Genomic DNA, 20,539 nt, shown 5'->3' on the forward strand with positions numbered 1-20,539 from the left:
TGTTAAACTTCGACACTTTTGTGGCACTCAAGTACATTAAAAATAAAGGCCACAACTGTACATAGAGATATCTTCAAGTGGAGGTGTCCAAAACTAAACAAAGAATAGTCTTGTGCTGTAAACATCGTGCTCACCAGCCTCATTAGGTGAGGTTAATATTTAATTAAATGAACAATGACTTTACAAATTATATGGTTGTTAGACTGTAACACTTTTTTGTGTTGTCAATATGCGTGCATTTATATAGTCACTATTTGTGTGCGAGTCGTTGTGTGCAATGTTTGTATGCTTGTAACCACCTCCGAGGATAGTGGGGGTCACGAGTCACTAGAATTGATATTTTGGAAAAGTTTGGGAAACACTGGTCTATAGAACAAAACATAAACCATAACATGCCTAATTAACCTATTTAAGTCTTTAAATGTCACTTTAAGCTAAATACTAGTATCTTGAAAAATATCTAGTCAAATATGTAGTCATCATAGCATGGATAAAATAAATCGGTTATTAGAGATGAGTTATTAAAGCTATTATGTTTAGAAATGTGTTAAAAAAAATCTCTCCGTTAAACAGAAATTGGGGAAAATATACAGAGGGCTAATTATTCTGACTTCAGCTGTATATGACCTTGATGTTGGCATATTGCTCAGAAAGCATGTAAAAACTAATGTAGAGCTAGATGTAGAATGTGAATACATCAATGATGCGAGTACTTTTTTGTGTTTAGATCCATATGAAGACGATGCCGGCCGCCATGTACCGTCTGCTCACGGCCCAGGAACAGCCTGTCTACATCTGAACCATCTACCTGATCCAGAGTTCTTATTATTTATAGAGATATTAATATAACTGTTTACAGATTTATTTAACTGGATGTACGTATTTATTATTCCATTACTAGTGCATAAAGCAAAAACCATTCCAGCCACATGTGACCTGCCTTAATCTCTATGGGTCTGCGATGATCTCATCATTTCACCGGCATCAGTTCAACGCGTTCAGACGTACCAAAGAGACACGAATGATGACATGGACCTACATTACAAGAGATCAACGGCATTAACATTAGTGTAACCAATAACATGTGCATCTGCTGTCATAATTCAAAGTAAAGGAATCAATGAATTAAATATTTCCGTCGTTGTTTTTTCTGTTGAATAATCCAGGGGCATAGTGGACATTTTAAAAGGGGGGGGGACAGCTGTACGAGATCCAAAAGTTTACGTTCATATAATTATTAATCACCCTGTTTCTAAATGGACACCCCTGGGTTCTACCAAAGTCTATTGAATACACAAGACTTGCCACTCGTATCTATTTGAATGGGGAAAAGTGTAAGGGTCAATATGGTGAATAAAGCCCCGCCTACTAGTACAGGAGCCAATCATTGATCGATATATGGCGAATAAAGCCCGCCTTCTAGTACAGGAGCCAATCACCGATTGCTACAGACTGACCATACTCTGACCAGACGTGAGTTTCTGCAGATTTTGTGTGATTTGGCCATTTAGAAATGAAACTAAAGACACAGTTGTTATTTAATTTTATTGGTGATTACTAATATGAAATTCAATCCTAAGCTTGGCAGTCAGTTTTGGAGAATTTGATGTTTCCCTATTCAGACAGAATGCCCGAGTATACTGCCAGAGGTGTTTCAAAAACGGTCGGTGAGTGAAATGACTTCACTTGTCTTAACCCTTTAACTGCCACACCAAGAAAAACGCAATAGGACATTTTTTATTGCATTTCTTAACTCCTAATGTCGCTAGTTAACCCAACCAATGCATTTTTTTTCAACAAATCCCAAAATTTTTAAAATAGCAGCCTCTACCAAATGGTTGAGATGTCGGTTTATGGTAAAAGTACCAGAATAAATAGATATTCTCTAAAAATCAGAAAATATGAAGTGTGACCAATTAAATTAAAAATAATAATCAAAATAAAACATTTTTGAATACTAAATCATGGCCATAAGCCATAAAATATTTCAGATTCTCATTTAACACAGTAATATACACGTTTTTTTTAACAATAAAATCAAAATCAAGTGAATTAGTGCAACATGATTTTGTTTTGTTGAATTTTTTTTTGTTAACCAGCAATGCTGTGTAGTGGGAAACATTATTAAAAACAGTCATTCAAACAATATAAAACACTGAAAAACTTTTCAGCTTTATCTTTTAGTGCAAAAACACAAGTTCTTCCAGAAGATGGAACTCCTGATTATCGTGGTATCAACTAATCAACCAAACTTCAAAAACAAAAGTGTGTGTGTGTGTGAGAGAGTGAATAATGTGTGTAAGAGAGTGTGAGAAACAGTGTGATTGTACCCGAGGGTGCACTTGCGTGTGTGTAAGAGAGAAAGAGAGAGTGTATGAGTATAGGTGAGTGTGTATAACCCCAACGGTCCTATGCCACACAACCCGCTCTGAGCTGGTAGTGAATCAGCGACCTTCCGAATGGGAGTCGGTTGCTCTAACAAGGTGGTTAAAGACCTGGGCCTCTAGCATCTGTCGCTAGAGCACCTTTAGTGGTCAGAGGAGTGAGATTTACCTGCACAGCACCTACTGTCTGGCCTCCATTACACTCACCCCCATAAACCTCGGGCACATCCGGGTCATGGCACCAATGTAACCCCAACGGTCCTACGCCACCCAACCCGCTGTGAGCTGGTATCGAACCAGCGACCTTCCGCATGGGAGTTGGTTGCTCTAACAAGGAGGCTAAAGACCATAGCCCAGGGATGGACAAACTTGGTCCTGGAGGGCCGGTGACCTGCACAGTTTAGTTCCAACACTAATCAAACACACCTGAACAAGCTGATCTTCAAGATCACTGGCCCTCCAGGACTGAGCTTGCCCACCCCTGCCATAGCCTCTAGCATCTGTCGCTAAAGCACCTTTAGAGGTCAGGAGTGAGATTTACCTGCACAGCACTTACTAGCTGGCCTCCGTTACATATGTGTATGTGTGTGTGTGCCCATGCATATGTATAACAACATGTGTATTACACCAATATTACGAGGAGATGGTGAGTTATGTGTACATTAGGTATGACATTCAATCATACTAAATATTTTTTTATTTTCAGAAAGTAAAACTACACATAATTTCCAGTAAGGGTTGGGTTTAAAGATAGGGTTTGGGGTTAGAGCAATCGAAAATACAGTTTGTACAGTATAAAAACAACTGGAACCTATGTCATGTCCCCACAATTCACAAAACTGTGTGTGTGTGTGTGTGTGTGAGAGAGAGAGAGAGAGAGAGAGAGAGAGAGAGAGAGAGAGAAATTTGTGTGAGAGTATGAACGTGTGATAGTATTACAAACACACTAAATATTTTTCATGGCACCAAGCAACATAACTTTGTAAAGTTGGGGCTTTTAGAGTGTAATATGTCAAAAAAAAAAACGGGCTTACCTTGCAAATTTTCACCAAAAACAGTTCATCAGGAGTGATTTCCTTGTTTTTGACTTCAATGTTAGAAGCAATGTTGTGACGAGTGCTGTTGATTTGAGTTAGTAACAACTAGTGGATTTTTTTGGCATAACATACTTCAACCAAGCGGTAGAGATGGCTCAATCAGGTTTAGTTAAGTTAGGTACTCCTCAGTGAGATATGTTCAGGCAAAATATGGTCAACCCTTTGGTCGAGCAGGCAGTTAAAAGGTTAAAGGAACTTTGGTTCTACCAAACAATAATAACACTGGCAATCACAACTTCAGACAAATATTAAAATTCCAGTTTATTTATTGTCCTTTAAAATTGAAAAATCCCCAAAATCTGTGTTTTATAAGTGATTACAGCACAAAGCACTGATCATAGACACAATCCTGAAGAGTGAACATTACACATTAGTCCTCAGCAACAGAAAAACTGATCTGTCGTTTATCATAAATCAGTTTTCACCATAATACAGCAGCAAACATGAAAGCATCTGCTAGACTGATAGACAGTATTTGATCAATGGCATTAAGGCACTCCAGCTAATTTAACCCACTTCAATTTAATGCATGGTGAATTTGAGTGAATGAGAAAAGTGGGGAACACTTTAAAATAATGGTCCATTAGTTATTGTATTTACTAACATGAATAAACAATTAGTGATACATTTATTATGTTATTTATTATTTATCTTTGTTAATGTTAAGTTAAATAACATTAGTTCATATTATCTCACTTTGCATTACCTAACATTAACAAGCAAAACTTTGGATGGTAATAATACATTAGGTAATGATTAACTATGATTAATAATTGCTTTAAAAGATTATTCATGCGTAGTTAATGTTAGTAAACACAATAACTAACTTACTATCATTCTAAAGTGTTACCGGAAAGTGTAACGTTCACTCCATCTAGATCATCCGTCAGAAACACAAACATGGCATTGTGGGTGAAATACTAAAAAAATATATAGTTGAAAGAAAAACACAACGAGCAGACATGAAATATACACTTGAGATTTCATAGAAAAACAATGTAGGTATAAAACGATTCTGTGTTTGTATATGGCATGTTTATACTGCATTTCCCATCAGCCCCAGCTGTGGTTCCAGTTCCTCTGACTCACCTTATAAAGCATGCAGATGGAGCATTTCTGAGTGTGTGTTGTATCCTCTGCAGGTCTAGTATGTGCGAGTGTGTGTGTTAGAGCTCTGTGTCATTGTATTTCTGTGTGCTGTAATATCCTCTCCGGGTCTGGTCCGCCAGCTGGCGGCGATACTCCTCTTCGTCATCATCATCGTGCCGGTAGTGTGAGCCTCTCTCTGAATACATTGCTTTGGAGGAGCTCTGGGACTCGGAGTTTGAGCTGGAGCTGAACACAGGAAAAACAACAACAACAACAACACATCAACTGTGTTAGTCAATAAAATAAAATGAATGAACCCTTGTGTGCTGTTGGGGATGTTTTCACCCACTCTGGTGTGATTTTGAGTCTTTATTTGGCCATAACTTTCAGTAAATGGAATGATTTTTGGTGACAAATCATATTTTGACACATATTTTGGGAAAATACTTTGAAAATGTAAAAAAATACACGTTGGGCAAATTGACTACCCTTTTGTTATGTTGGGGGCTGTTTTTGCCCCATTGACTTCCATTATAATGACATTTTTTAATTGCAAAGCTAAGACACCATATAATCATGTTTTTTTAATTGTTGCTGGTTTTCCCTGTTAGGAAGAGGTAAAATCTTTAATTTTTACTGGTCATCAGTTGCAGTGCAAAAAAGCTTATTTCCACCTTCTATATGGACTGTAGTGTGTGTGTGTGTGTGTGTGTGTGTGTGTGTGTGTGAGAGAGACATTTGAGCACTCATTGCACTTAAATCAAAATAAGCAGCTCAGCTCAGAACATAGTAAACATTGTAAGTGTATTTATGCACACCCACTATAATCTGCTGTTTTACTCCATAGAACTCCATACAAAAGCTAGAAATAGAAACATATCTTAAGGATTAAGGGTGACAACTGATGATCAGCAATAAAAAAATGACACATTTAACCACATTTAACACATTTATTCTTTCCAAGAGGGAAAATCAGCTACAAATCAACAATGCATGATTATACAGTATGCGGTCATGGCTTTGCAATAAAATATATTGCAAAAAATATATCTCACTATAATGGAATTTAACAGGGCAAAATAGCCACAAACATAATCAAAGGGTCATCAATCTGAACAGTGCACAAGGGTTAAAACAGTGAGACGGAGGAAGAAACGTCTCAATTACAGATGTAACCCTGGAACCATAAAGAAGGGAACGGTGACATTATGTGGTAGTGACAAAATAGGGATTCCGCTTAGGTGAACAATCACTCTGAGTTGGAAGAAAATAGCACAATGAAAAAAAACTAGGCCACTCCTGTACATACTCTACAAATATTTCAGCGGCTTGTCTGCAGTTACTCAGGTGGTTGAAGAAGCTCACCTGGGGAACGTAATTTTCAAGAAAGCATGATCTTGTTTTTGTCAATTCCCAAATCTCTGCTAGTTTCAGCCTAAAATTATATTGCTATCCCTGGGGAGTTTGCATCTACTTCTTTGGCTATTAATGCAACATCAGTAGCGGTGCAAAGGTTGTATGCATCAACCTGAGAACAATTGCTATCGTGTATGTCTGTCAGCGATCATCCAGGATGGGCCAGTGATCTCATCCACAGCACATGGACGAAATAACATCGATAAAGGTTAGAAATAATCCCGTTGACTTCTCTTTTAAGAGTAGAGCACTGTTTGATTGGGGTCCTAAACAGAATCCCCATTTTATAATTACAATAAAAAAAAAAAAAATCACAGTAGAACCGAAACAGTAGAACCGAAACGCACACTTACCCAATTGGTTGTGGTCTGTTCTGGTTTGGTTTTGGCTTGTTAGGAACTGCATAAATATCTGGATGTTTCTGAGAGATTTCCAGCTGTCAACAAACAACAAAATATGAATTAAATGAATTTCAGGTCATATTATGTAAACACAGGCCATATTACATACACACACACATAAAGAGCCTATAAAAAGTATTCAACCCTTGGAGGAGAAAATACACACTAGACTTTTAAAATTTGTTTAAATGTAGAAAATTTATTATTTTGTGCAAAACAAACATTTATTTAAATAATTTTGTTCACACAAATTGGTAGTTTTACATTAAAGTAAGCATCTTTAAATAGTATGTGTGTTTAAGTGGGTAAAAAAAATACAATTTGTATTCTTTCTAATTCTGATATATGGGTATCTAGCACATTTGCACAAAGTCTTAAATAATTTGGTAAGTTAACAGTTAATAAAAAAAGTATTGTACCATATGGCCGCAGCTGAAGAAAGGGAGTCACTTTTCCTCATACCATATTTTATTTTTCCTTGAATCTTATGTCAATTGGCGCCAGAGAGTCAAAGGTCGCTGTGCATGACACCAGGGTTACCCCGAGATGCTTATTGCACGCTGGAGGCTCATTACCACTGTTTAACCTATATTGCCGATGGGGAAACGGAGCAAATTCCCCTTCTCAGCTCATTGCTGCAAACCCAATCACATTCCTAAGCCCACTCCAGATCCGAACTCAAAAACTCACCCCAAATGATATGTAATGTGTGTTGGCAATCTAAAGACTCTGCCCTATGGTGAAAGTAGTTAAAACAGTAAATGCATGCTTTTATAAAGTCCTTTTTGAGCCTTATACAGTATAGAAATGTCTAGATGCTAGCTAATGTGTGTTTAGAATTTTGTGTTTAGTATCACTATGTTTCTTCTGCTATTTTACAACACATGATGCTGAGTGCATGATAATAACTTGTACGGTTTACATTTTTTAATGCTTATAAGTAAGGTCAATCTGTGTGTTGAGGGAAGTCCCTCATTATGCATATTAGCGGTCCAGAGGCAAAGAAAATCTTTGTTTTTAAAATGTTTTTATTTCAAAATGTATGGATTACTTATATTTTTGTACAGTTTGTTTAAAATCTGTCAAATAAAAACATTATTTAAAGAGTCACAAAATGCCAAAACACATATTTTGAGATGTTGACAATCTTATATGTGTCCCACACTGCTAAAACCACTATTAGGATGCATAGATTTCACCAAAAAGTGAAAATAGGTTGTTTTTGCTTTATTTCGAGCAAATTTGTTCTTCCAGTTTGAAAATACATTTTAAAGCAACATCACAGCGATTAGATTCTTGTGTGGCTTTAAAGATAATTTGTACATTATATTTGAATTGCACAGTTCAGAATTTTTTTAAGGGTTTTAAAAAAATGTAAAATATAGTGTTATTCAAAATATATAAATATGTTATTTTAGTGATCTAGGGCTAAACTATGATATTTCTTGTCAGTATTGAACTCAACCAGACATGCATCAGTGTGTGCAATTAATGTATGTAAGACAAACCCGGGCTTGTTCGGCCTCCTGCAGCTCCAGCATACGTTTGGCTCTGGCAAGGTGGTCCATCTGCTCGAAGGCCTTCACCTTTCCCCTGAAGGTGCGGTTGGCAGGGTCATCTGCTGGGTCATTAGAAGGTGTGTCGTCCGCCGACCTCGTATTGAAACTGGGCTTCTGGGCGACGGGCGGAGGAAGAGGTTTGTTGCTGATGGGCGCATCACTGCTGATGGTGCTGCTGGAGCGCGAGTCAAAACTCCTGGAGTCTGCAGGACGGGAAGCAGAGCGCACCTGCAGGAACACCGCAGCTCTTAGTCACTGGGGCTTAAAGTTAAAGCTTAAAGTTTATTGCACACTGAATCTAAAGTTTTCATCTATATTTTCGAGCGTTAAAAAATAAATTCGACCTCATGTTTTGTTAGTCATATTGAAACACTGTGTCCAAAACTTTCATCCGTGTGAGGTGTTTTGACAGTTCACAGCCACCTCACAAGCGAAAAGCTGAATACAGAATGCCGTCACTTGAGCTACAGACAACTTTATGACAAACACAGAGCAGAATATAAAGACAGGATGTGGCGAACAGTTGAGAACCCCAATACGCTAGTTTCAGTGACTGGCGCACCTCTGCCCTGCTGCTGTTTGGTGTGTGTGTGTCTATACATTTAATATATGGCTCAAAGACATTATAATAGAAAGCATGATCTGCTTTCAATTCGTTGCTTCAACACATCATTAGCCACATTTCCACTATCGGGCCACTGTGAGCCAGGGCTTTTAGCAGGTAGCTAGTACCTCGTAGCGCGTCACGGAAACACCGCCCCCAGAACGTCCCCCGAATCAAACGTCACACAACCCGCCCACTTCAGCGGGAATCAGGCAGATAAAGCACACCACATCATCACAAAACGAAACCATTAAAATGAAGACAACCAAAACAAACAAATGACTCGTTACTGTACAGCAGTACATTATATGTCTATAAGCACAGACCTGTGTATTACCATTCATTACATTTGTTTACTCACCGACCGACTGTTGGCATTGTGCATCGAGTGCTCTCGCCACTAACGGAGGGACCCAGCACAGTGAGCGCACATATCCATATTATAAAACCACAGAAATTCTCCGTTATAACTCGGTATGAAATGTATTTTATAATATCCTTGTTTTGATAGACGTTGTGTTAAGTGTTTCAGCACATAAGAGCAAGTAGCCTAAAAAAATATAGCCATATTTGTTGCGCTCAGCAGCTATTCACTAAAGCTCTACAATTAATGTTGCATTTATAAATTAGACCACGTCATATAAAAACATAAACACTTGTTTGAGGATAAAGAACACATTTTGTATTTGCAGTTTTCCCCGATGCGTTTAAAGCAGCGTTGCGCAGGACTGGGTGACAGAAAAAAAAAAGTAAGCTAGATTCTGCTTTCACTCACCCCAAAAATGCCCTGTTTGCACGATTTCATTAATATCATTGTATCCGAATACTTTATAAATAATTTTTCAATCCTTCTCCAGTGTTTATTGTTTTTAGAAAATATCTAAAAGCTTTTTTTCAGATAAGCCTTTGTAAAATGAAAGTTATATGGCTTTAAAACGAACAGTTTGATTTATGTAGGCCTTATGTATATAGGCTACCTACATAGCCTACACCTTCTAGCTAGCTTTTGTTTATTTTATATTGGTTTATTTATTTAATGCGATTTTATTATATTCAATAATTGTAATTCTTTAAATTATATTTCAATACAGCTTATAGGCTATTTTATGAAGATATGGCACTATGTTGTTTAAAGGCTATGAAATTGGGCACGTAATTTGTTACGTTTTATGTCTTTCTGTTGTGAAGTTATGTTGTGTATTATTATCTCCAAAATAAAAAATAAAAATAAAATAAAAAAGAAGCGCAGCATCAACAGAGCTGTAAAAGGAGCGCTCTTTTTCTCGGTCTCACACACACATACAGGCATTTAAACGTGCACAAACACACCTTTTAAACTTGACAATAACTCTCGAAAAACTTTACGGTCTGCTGTGTCTTTAATATGGTGTAAAGATTATTATGTGCTATTGAAACATCAGGACGCAGCAATGTCACTATAAATTAAAACTACTATTTTATGCAACACCCTTACATTTAAAAGGGAAACATAAGAATGATCATACGCAAAAAGACCCCATATGGCTAGATGTTTTCTTTCCCTTATTTATTTATTTATTTATTTGGCGCATGTACTCATGTGCGATCGGAAAACTGTGCCCGCCTCTCTTTTCACTCCGCCCCGAAGCCCCAGCTGGCCCTCTTTGGCCCAAGGTATTCGGCTGGCCGAAAAAGGCCGGCTGCTGGCCCCAAAAAACCCCTGATGTGGCCCGATTAGGCCCCGGAAGTGACAGTAGAAACGCGACCGGCCTTGGCTCGCTCGCTTTAGGCGCGATAGTGGAAACACGACTAATGTGGCCGCCATCTATTATAATGTCTACAGTTACCGGTCTCTGTTTAGGATTTGTTTACAAACGTGAATGTGTGAAGAATCAAAATTCCACTGATTTCCTGAAATAAACTTTGCATTTCGGGATAATCCAGCGCAGCTCTTGGATAATGGGCTGACTTCTCCTTCCTCTCTATGCAGAATTAGATGAGCATAATATGTAGCCTATTCCTTTCTCTTTCTACTTTGGAGAAGAGAGAAGAGAACAAAGCGTCACTGCTTAAACTGACTCCAAAACGTTTTGCAGTTTTTTTGTAATTGATTAATTAATAAGGTTTGTTTACGTGACAAATGCTTTGTATATGAATACGAAAAAACACATGAAAATTTTGGTCTTCAGTGTGCTAACACCTTAATACTGGGGTAAAGGAATACTTAGATTCATTAGTAACTGACCTTTGGGGGTTCTGGGACAAATGACGGAGGAGGACTGGGGTCACGCTGGACGTCTCTGCCCGATGGTTTCTTTGAGCGCTCGTGGGGAACAGGCATGTGCCTCTGGGTGGGGAAAAAACAACCATAAATAAAGCATTTATTCACTTTATTCATTCGAAAATATGAGAAGCAAACTTTAGTTATAAAAAATAAAGCAAAAATAGTAAGACTAAGAAATAGAAGAAGAAAGAAAGTTAAATAGGTTTGGAACAAGTGGAGGATGAGTAAAATAAGTCATTTAATTTATGACGGAACGATCCTTTAAATGACTATTTAAAAACACAAATAAATTAAAGAGACAATAAATGAATCTAGTTAAAAATTAAAACTAGTAAAAAAAACTTGGTAAAATGTTAAAAACCTTTAAAAATATTGTACACACATTTTTTTTTTAGATTTATGCTGTTTTTTTTAATGGAGTGACAAAAATGTAAAGTTTTTTTTTTGGTTTACCACAAAAAAGTTGTGTTTTCTGTTGTGTTAAAAAAGATGTGGTTCACTTAGAAAACAAATGTAAATTTTTCCCAAATTTTGCACATTTTTAGGACAACATTTTGTTGATGCTGTTTTGACCATAAATGTATTTAATTCATTTATGTTGAGATAATACTGGCAACTCTAAGATAACATAATCTTAATCATTTTAATAATAAATGACATATCAAATAACAATTTTAAATGCTTCATCAATATTAAAACAAATATGTTGTTTTTTTCTCTTTTCAATGTTTTTTTCTGAAATTATACATTTTAAATATTTTCTAAAATCTTTAACATAGCAGAGTAAAATATTCAAAATATTTAATGTTTTTGGTCACACTTTATATTAAGTGGCTTTAACTATGGTGCACTTGCATCAAAAACAAACACAATGCACTTAATATCTTCATAATGCATTGCAGAACACTTCTGGTGCCCTTGAGATGGGATACAGGTCAGGTTAGTTACAGGTTTGGTGGTATGGGTAGATTTAAGGGTGGATTAAGGTGTAAGGTATGCTCAACGGTGTAGTTAAAAGACATTTATCACAGGTGCAATTGCATGCGTGTATTTAATCAATCATAAGTACAATGTAAAAACTTGTTTTTACACAATAAGTAAATTGTAACACATTATTAATTTCAGTGTAAGTACATATGAGTTTAGGCCACAATGTAAAGTGGGACCATGTTTTTTCCCTCGTTCGCTGATGAGCCGCTGCTGATCACATTAAAGAGTGTTATTGTGGCAAAACATTATTGACTCTAAAATAACAAATCTTCAAGTTAAAAAAAACCTGCAATATTAAAAACCATAAAGAGCTTCTGAATGTTTCACGAGAATTTAAATATTATGTGCCAGACAGCCGTTCAACAGGATTGTGCAGTTCACCAAGTGACCTGCAGGGAGCAGTGTTAACAAAGCTGCATCATAGACCTCCACACTTTTCTTATCACTGAGACTTTATTGATACCGATACGGAAAACAGGATGAATGACTTTACTCATCTCAGATTTCCATAATCAAATGACTCAAGTTTTTCCTGGTAGAACATTTAGCGTCAGTCAAATTCCTGCTGGTGATAAAACAGAACTGAGTGTAGTAAGTGATAAGTGTGTGTAGTAGTTTACACACTGACCTCCTCACTGACGGGTTCAGATGAGCGGCTGATGGCAGACATTGGCTGAGGCTCATCTGTGGACTCATCAAGCTCATTATCAGTGTATGCGCCGCCCTCGTCCGCCGTGTCCTCATAGTCGCTGGTCAGACGGCTGTCCATGCTCAGGTAATCTGCACTCATGGCCGACAGGTAGGACATACGGTCATCATGGAGATCCAGGTCCTCCTCTGAGCCATCCAGCTGAAACACACACACAAAAATGCAACTCTAAGAGGTCTGATGATGTGTAGTTTTAAATATTACATGAGATAAACATTTATGTGATCTTGAGCTGCTTAGAAAGTTAGTAGTAAAGAAGGTTTTAAAGCTTTAAGTATGGTGTTTAGTTTACACAAATAGTAGTTTGTGTAAGTAGTTGTGTAAGTTGATGATTTTATGGTCATGTGATAGACAGACGGGTATACATCAAGGCCAGTAGATAGGGGCAAGTTCAGGTGGTTTGAAAGAACCATCCCCACCCTTCTGACAAAGTCCAGACTTTGGCCCCTATATGAGCTCATTTGTCCCATTTTTGACAGTGTGCCATCTTAAATAGTGAAAATAACCAATAGAAGAAGGCTTTAAGAAGAATAACCAATAATAGAATGCTTTTATTATTTAAACGGACAGATTCTGACTGAGAAAAAGTTTGTTATTTGTATATAGGCTACAGTTTTATAATGGATCATATCAAAATAAGCATTTGAAAATAAGTATTTTTCATAATTCTAAAATTCTAACCATTTCATTATATATAAAACTGTAATAACCCACAGTTTAAATGCACATTTGTAAATAAACATGCATTTTTATAAACAAAAAAAATAGTATGATAAGCACTTTTACAAAAATGTAGGAAGTATTTTGCATCATTATGGGGTTTTTTGTGGGTATTTTTGTTGCATCAAAAAGTGTGGTAACAATAACTATTTTACAAGCTAATTCAGCACAAATTAGTGCTTTAAATGTCACTAAAATGCATTATTTGAACCTCGAATAACTGCAAATAGGTCTACTTTTTGAGAAAAAAGAACCACCCCTTTTAATTGGCTGGCTATAGGCCTGTATATTGTGATAATAAGTTAATAGTCGTTTAAATAACATGACTTCAAATGATCCTAGCAGTATGGCACTTTTAACCGATTTCCTTTTTTAATTCAGACTTCTTTTGTCAACATGCAGTTTTACCAACTTTACAGAAGGAAAGTAGGAATTTTTAATGCAGTTTGTTTATTAGCTTCTAAATGAATCAGTAAATCGTCGATTAAGACAGAGATTTGCTGCCAATAACTGGTCATATTTATTTGTCATTATTTTTATTTATATTGTATTAGGGCTGCACAAAATATCATTTGAGCATTGCAATGTGTGCGTCCGCAAGATATGCAATGTTGAGTTAGGATTATAGATGACCAAGAACCACAGGTCTCCGCAGAAAACAGTAAATCACTGTTTATATTACATTATTATTTGCTACATTGTTTTTATCTCTAATATAATCTAATATAAATAAATAAATTAATATATATATATATATATATATATATATATATATATATATATATATATATATATATATATATATATATATATACAGTTTAATGCTCACCTTGCTTTGACAGACCCAGACAGCTTTATCTTGCTGTTCTCGTACGGCGTCTTTGAGGCTTCCAAACCAGGCATCGTGAGAAGAGTTCAGATCAATGGTAGCTTGATAAGGAGACACAATTTTTACATGTTTAATCTTGAAGGTATTAAACAAAATCCTGTTAAATTAAAAAAAAAAAAAAAAGACTAACCTGTGAACAGATGCGCATATGTCTTCCGCAGTTTGACCGCTTGTTCGTAAAGTTTGCGTGAGCTGCGGTTGGATCCAGGCACCAAGCGATTCCTCATGGTCTTCACCCCCTGCTTGCTGTCTGGGTTGAGGAAGATGACAATGGGATACCACTGAGTGTAATTGAGGGTGTCTACAGCCTTTGGAGTGACATCCAGCAGAGCATGTAGATCCTAGGAACAATAAAGATAAATGGGTTAATCTTTGTTCAATGAACAGATTCAGAAGATTAACTGTGTTTTTTTTAACCTGTTCGATGATCTGACGAATGGTGTTTAGCCTCACAACGCCAGATGACTTTTCTGAGCCTGCGTCTTTTGGTTCGGTCTCTGTTAAAAGGAAGAAAAAAAAAAATGCACAGAATAAACATCCCATCTACATCATCAAATATGAAGAAATCTTTCGTGTAGTTGTGAATGGCATACTTGCAATGGTGAACTCATTTGGAAGTTCATTGGCAAGTTTTTCGTTGGCTGCATCTGAAATGGGGCCAAAAATCACGACTGGACGCCTGAAGCCAGCTGGTAGGAAAAATATGAAGAAAAAAAGAATTAGTATAGAAACAAAAAATATGAAGCACTAAAATATTCAAAACAATACACTTTTTTATTATTTATTTTTGCCATTAATGTCAGTATATATAAATAAAAAAAAAAATTCTGGCCTAGTGTACACCAAAAATAAAAGCATGTCAGTTTTTTTTAGGTTTATCACACCTTAATTTATTTTCCGATTTCAAATTTGAACTTTCTATACAAAACTCCAAACGGGGTTAGATGATCTGTGATTGACATACCTTCACGCAGCACCACTCTCTCATAGGCCGGGAAGCGTGTGGTGACTGGAGCTGCACTGAGATCCTCTCTGCTCTTGCGAAGGTCTTTTTTCTTAGCTGCCCTTTGACCTCTGAGCCTCCAGAAATCGCCTCTGTCATTACCAGCACCTTTCTGTGCATGCTGAACATTTGCCATCTGCTCCGCCCTGATTGTATGCAAAGAAATAAAATGATCACACAAACATAACAAACAGGGTTCCCACTCTTTCATAGATATTAAATTTATTTATTTTCAAGAACTTTATTAAATCACTAATAATTATAGTGACCGCCCAACAACTAACTGAATTTAATACTGACATTTATTCAAATGTGGTTTAAAAAATGTAGATAAAAAGTGCATTTTTATCATAGTTCTTGTATAAGAGTTAAATCGAAGACTTTTAAATGAGGAATGTCTTCATTGTTATCTTCAATTTTTAAAAGCAGCCCAGTACTGTTGTTGAAATAACACCATAAACTTTATATTCAAGCACTTTTAATGATCCATGTTTGTTTTTAATATTTCCAGGCCTTGAATTAATTTCTTAAATTCAATTACTTTCAACAAGCGTGGGAACTCTAAACAAATGTGCTTTTAAAATCAACATGACATCGCATACACTGGATGTACCTCTGCAAACAGTAAACATTCCAGAAGGTCAGATCTGATTTAATATCGACTTAAAATGAACCATTTTATGGCTTAAAAAGACTGAATACAAATGCAAACATAAGACTGAAAAGAATATAAATATATTTATTATTTTTATTTTTCAACTAAAGACTACATTTATCAAGACAATTGCATATGGTTAAGGAAAAAAATAAATAGACAAACTAATGACAACATCTGTTAGATACATTCAGAAAAGTATAGTAATTGTATATATTTTTGTGATCCAGATATTTCAATTAAAGGAGGACATATTTTTCTGTCAACTGTGCAAGCTTAAGAAACAATAAAAGTGTCAATATATATGTATAATATATGGTGTCAGTACTCATAAACATTTTTAGTTTGATATATGTTGTTTTAAGTGTTTTTTTTTAAACCAAACTAAAAGACTCAAGTTTAATTTCTATTGTTTATATGTTTATATTTATGTATATGTATGCATACAGTTGAAGTCAGAATTATTAGCCCCTTTCAATTTTTTTTCTTCTTTTTTAAATATTTTCCAAATGATGTTTAACAGAGCAAGGACATTTTCACACTATGTCTGATAATATTTTTCTTCTGAAGAAAGTCTTATTTGTTTTATTTCGGCAAGAATAAAAGCAGTTTTGATTTTTTTATGAACCATTTTAGGGACCAAATATTAGCCCCTTTAAGCTATATTTTTTCTCGATAATCTGCAGAACAAACCATCATTATACAATAACTTGCCTAATTACCCTATCCTGCCTAGTTAACTTAATTAACCTAGTTAAGCCTTTAAATGTCACTTTAAGCTGTATAGAAGTGTCTTGAAAAATATCTAGTCAAATATTAATTACAGACATCATGGTAAAGATAAAATACATTAGAAGAAAATATTAGAAATCAGTTATTAAAACTATTATGTTTAGAAATGTGTTAAAAAAATCTTCTCACGGTTAAACAGAAATAGGGAAAAAATAAACAAGCGGCCTAATAATTTAGGGGGGCTAATATTTCTGACTTCAACTGTATGTGAATTTTTAGTAATATTGAGAAGTTACAGTGTAATTATAAAAGTAACTGAAATACAATTTAATGATGTAATTAATAATTAGTAAAGAACAACTTCTTTTAAAGTGACTTAATAATGCATATGACAATGTTGATTATTTGAATAACATAAAGCTTTCATTGGTTTTCTTCTACATATTTCAGTAAGACACATCATCTAAGTTACATTAATCTATACATGTCTCAAAACCCTAGGTTTTACATTAATGCATTCACGCATTATACACGAGTCTCACCTGCTCTTGCTGGGTATGATGCCCTTTTCCAGGAGCTGATTGTCTTTGTCCATGCGGATGGCGAGCCAGTTTCCCAGCTTGCCATCATACAGGGTGTCCACCACTTTAAAAACCTCTCCTCTAGAGAAGTTCAGGCTCTGGGGAAGCTCTTTCTCATATTCAAAATGAGTCCTGATGAAGAAGTTATCACCTCGTCCAGACCCCAGGATGTCTTTATACACTAAAATTGAAACAGAAGAGAGTTACTCACAATTTTACACACAACTTAGGACTACAGAGAGGTGTATTGGGAGAGTGAGTTTATAGCCATATCAGCTTCTCTGGTTATGCATGGCAAAAACAGATCAAATTTACAAACATTTAATAAATACTATAATAAAAAATGTTCATAGCACAATAAAAGACATTAACAGAAATAAATAATAGCTAAAATAAAATCAAAATAAAAAACGAGGGGTGTGTTGAAGTACCATCGGGTTTGCTTTGAGCCAAAATGGTCACATCCTCTCCTTTGGGAATCTCCAGTAAATACAGAACTGCATCTTCACGGACCATGCCTCGAAAATCCATGTTATTCACCTGGAGGACAATAAATACAAAAATTACCAATATATAAAATTTCGGATAAATTAAGGAGGCACGCAATTTCGCCTTGTGCAGCGTGCAATCCTGACCTTGACTATTTGGTCTCCAGTGCGCAGACCCTCCACCTCGGCAGGACTGTCCTCTTGAACGCCGGCGATGAAAATGCCCACATCATTTCCTCCAGCCAGACGCAGACCAACGCTTTCACCCTTCACAAAGCGCACCATCACAGTGTTGGGCCTGTGGGACATTTCCAGTTAGAGTCGCAAAGCTGTCTTTATAAATCATTCAGCGAGTACCAGAGGATGATTTTTTGTGTACTTTATTTAGTCAATTTTTCAAACAAATACAGAACAAAGAGCTCTTTCAAGCATATAAACAAAAAGACATACGGTATAGATATCATGGTCATCAGATACTATCTTGATTATATTCATAAATATTTATATTGCTCAGATCCTGCCATACAACGTTATGTTAACGGTTACCCATCACACACATCTCTTGTGGGGAGATTCCAGACACATATGGATAAAATTAACCCTTTGGATCCCAATTAAAACATTCTTTTTGTTCTCAACCATCTTTCCCAGTATTTTTTAAATGAAATTATTATTATTATTATTAAAAAAATAGAAAATATTAATATTTAGGTTCTTTTTATTTTGAATATTGATTACACATTATAATAAGGTTGAATTAATTAATGTTACAGATTGCATTTATTAACATGAACAAACAACAAACAAGGTATGTATTACAGTATTTGTTCATGTGAATGCAAATACAGTTGTTCATTGTTAGTTCATGTTAACTTATGGTGCATTAACTAATGTTAACAAGCATAAATCTGCATTTTATTAAAGGATTAGTAAATGTTGACCATGATTTATAAGTGCTGTATAAGTATTGTTCATACTTAATTCATGCAAGTAAATAACTAACATTAACTAATGAATCCTTATTAAAACATAGAGCTACTATTTTAGTAAAAAAAATATTAGCAAAAACATTTAAATTTAGCTTTAAAAAAGTACATTATATTAAAACAAACCCATAAATTTCCTGCTCTTCTGGACTGGGTAGCAAGGGAACCTTTGGCAAAGGTTTTGCTTTTACTGGAACAGTTTTTGGAGCAGCAATTACCACAGGAGGAGCTGCAAAAAAACAAACAAAAACATTTTCTCATCATCATCATCATCATCATCATCATTAAAGTTTCTTCTGATCTTTTTATTCAGTAGAATTATGAGATCTTGTTATAAGTAAATCATAGAATACTGCATTGATTTTTTCCTATTTGTATTTGCAGTCCAGAGGAGCTGCGGTACCTGGAGACTCGCTGCGAGGCTCTTCTTTCTCTACAGGTGGAGGTGGCAGATCCACCGGTGCTGATACAAATGGAGTGGGCATCGCTCCCATTTTAGCCAGTCTTTTAGGAGGCTCTTCTCTACAAGGAAAAGAAGCAAAAAGGGAGTTAAACTCTACACAGTTTTCTGTAACATTTCAATTCAATGTATTGTCAGTTTACTCTCATAATACATTCAAATTTTAACCCAGATATACAAAAGAATTCTAGGGAACACTTGTAATTTTTGCAAAGGATTTTGGACCTACAAAATACACACAACAGCCTTAGTTGTTAAAAATACGTCTTGTAAAATGTATTATTAAGTTGAAAATTACGTTGTAAAATTTTAAGTTGTAAAATTAGCATGTATGTTATGCCATTTAGCGAAACCAACGCAGCATGTAAAAAATTCTGATCATCTGATTGTTCTTGAACTTATTTTGTTACATTTTTATATCACTTGACGAATTTTTGTTTTAAATAAATATGCATTTTTTACAAATGTAGATCGTTTGGTAATGGGATTATGCTGGGTTTCAAAGTCAAATTTAAGATCTTTAAAGATTATATTATTAACTAAATTTCAGTCTTTTACAGGGCAAACCGCTAAGGATTTTTAAAAACTTCCTCTTTAAAAAATAAAACGTAGTTATTTCTCAGCCTCATATTTTAAATAATGTGTCAAAATGAGCAAACTCTAGTTATACATATTCAAAATATATTTAGCATAACATTTCTTTTTAAAAAACCTTTGTTATACACTTAATTGAGATGGACTGTTGGTTGTACCAATCGAGCAGCCTTACATGGAGAAAGAAAAAGTTCTGTTTAAAATGATTTAACTTTCCTATTGTAATAGCTGTAAACCTTATAGTATGTTTTGTAATGCAGCAGGCTAGGCAAAATACTGTAAATTCCAGTCATCTGCTGCTTTTATGAATGGAGCGGCAGTTGTGAGGAGGAAGTGTGGCGTGCACGCCAAGCAGACAACGCCAATCAGACAAGACAGACAAATTAAGGAAGGTTGGGCAGCGTCAATGGTTTCTGAGGTAAAGTTAAGTTTGAATAAACATGTTATATCAAGTTTTAAGTGGGGTAATGCGTGTAATCATGTGTATTAAAATAGGATGTGCAGTCAGGGATACCTGCAGCAGGTATTGCTGTGAGTTGCTAATGCTGGTTAACAGTTATAGTTGTGTCCAGGTATGTGATCATTCCGATACATGTCTGTTACATGCTGTTTATGTGTTATAGTATTGTGTATATATATTGTAAAGGTTTGAGGTTTAAATGGTTTGTGATGAATGTTGTATTTTAAATGATTTATGCTTTGATATTGATGGTAGTGTAATAAGGGTGTGTTTTCTGGCTCTGTTTCAGGAGTTGGTTTATGTCACTGTTTTGAGTTACTATATAAGGACTGTGGAGTGTTGCATATTTGCACATTATCTAAGAGTGGGGTATGACCCAAATTACCTAATTGTGATTATTCTGCTCACCTGCTACCAAAGTAGTTTTTGTAGTTTGATACACCTTTTTGTGTAATTAAT

At 35.5% G+C, this 20,539-nt stretch overlaps 2 protein-coding genes across 9 annotated transcripts in view; one reads left to right on the top strand and one right to left on the bottom strand.

The window, feature by feature from the left end:
* The window catches only part of apba1b (amyloid beta (A4) precursor protein-binding, family A, member 1b), a 219,446-nt gene that overhangs the window by 35,085 nt on the left and 163,822 nt on the right, over nt 1-20,539 (top strand). For 4 of the 5 annotated variants that reach the window (XM_073914531.1, XM_073914532.1, XM_005155586.5 and 1 more), the window contains one exon: nt 728-1,130. The exons of the other annotated variant lie outside the window; for it this stretch is intronic. In XM_073914531.1, the coding sequence (XP_073770632.1) occupies nt 728-799 (72 nt within the window). In that variant the 3' untranslated portion in view covers nt 800-1,130. Of the gene's footprint in view, nt 1-727; nt 1,131-20,539 lie in introns of those variants that run through there. 5 annotated transcript variants of the gene reach the window in all.
* The window catches only part of tjp2a (tight junction protein 2a (zona occludens 2)), a 63,976-nt gene continuing 47,154 nt past the window's right edge, over nt 3,718-20,539 (bottom strand). For 2 of the 4 annotated variants that reach the window (NM_001201571.1, NM_001201570.1), the window contains 15 exons: nt 18,970-19,088; nt 18,693-18,795; nt 17,728-17,878; nt 17,524-17,632; nt 17,054-17,273; nt 15,086-15,270; nt 14,715-14,810; nt 14,539-14,618; nt 14,252-14,462; nt 14,062-14,162; nt 12,432-12,653; nt 10,775-10,876; nt 7,896-8,174; nt 6,340-6,422; nt 3,718-4,816 (listed from right to left, as the gene is read on the bottom strand). In NM_001201571.1, coding sequence (NP_001188500.1) covers nt 4,648-4,816; nt 6,340-6,422; nt 7,896-8,174; nt 10,775-10,876; nt 12,432-12,653; nt 14,062-14,162; nt 14,252-14,462; nt 14,539-14,618; nt 14,715-14,810; nt 15,086-15,270; nt 17,054-17,273; nt 17,524-17,632; nt 17,728-17,878; nt 18,693-18,795; nt 18,970-19,088 — 2,230 coding nt within the window. In that variant the 3' untranslated portion in view covers nt 3,718-4,647. The remainder of the gene's footprint in view (nt 4,817-6,339; nt 6,423-7,895; nt 8,175-10,774; nt 10,877-12,431; nt 12,654-14,061; nt 14,163-14,251; nt 14,463-14,538; nt 14,619-14,714; nt 14,811-15,085; nt 15,271-17,053; nt 17,274-17,523; nt 17,633-17,727; nt 17,879-18,692; nt 18,796-18,969; nt 19,089-20,539) is intronic. The other 2 variants (XM_009305192.5, XM_005155574.6) reach the window with 1 other exon arrangement.

This window comes from Danio rerio, chromosome 10 (genome assembly GCF_049306965.1).
Source record: "Danio rerio strain Tuebingen ecotype United States chromosome 10, GRCz12tu, whole genome shotgun sequence".
Lineage (NCBI taxonomy): Eukaryota > Metazoa > Chordata > Actinopteri > Cypriniformes > Danionidae > Danio > Danio rerio.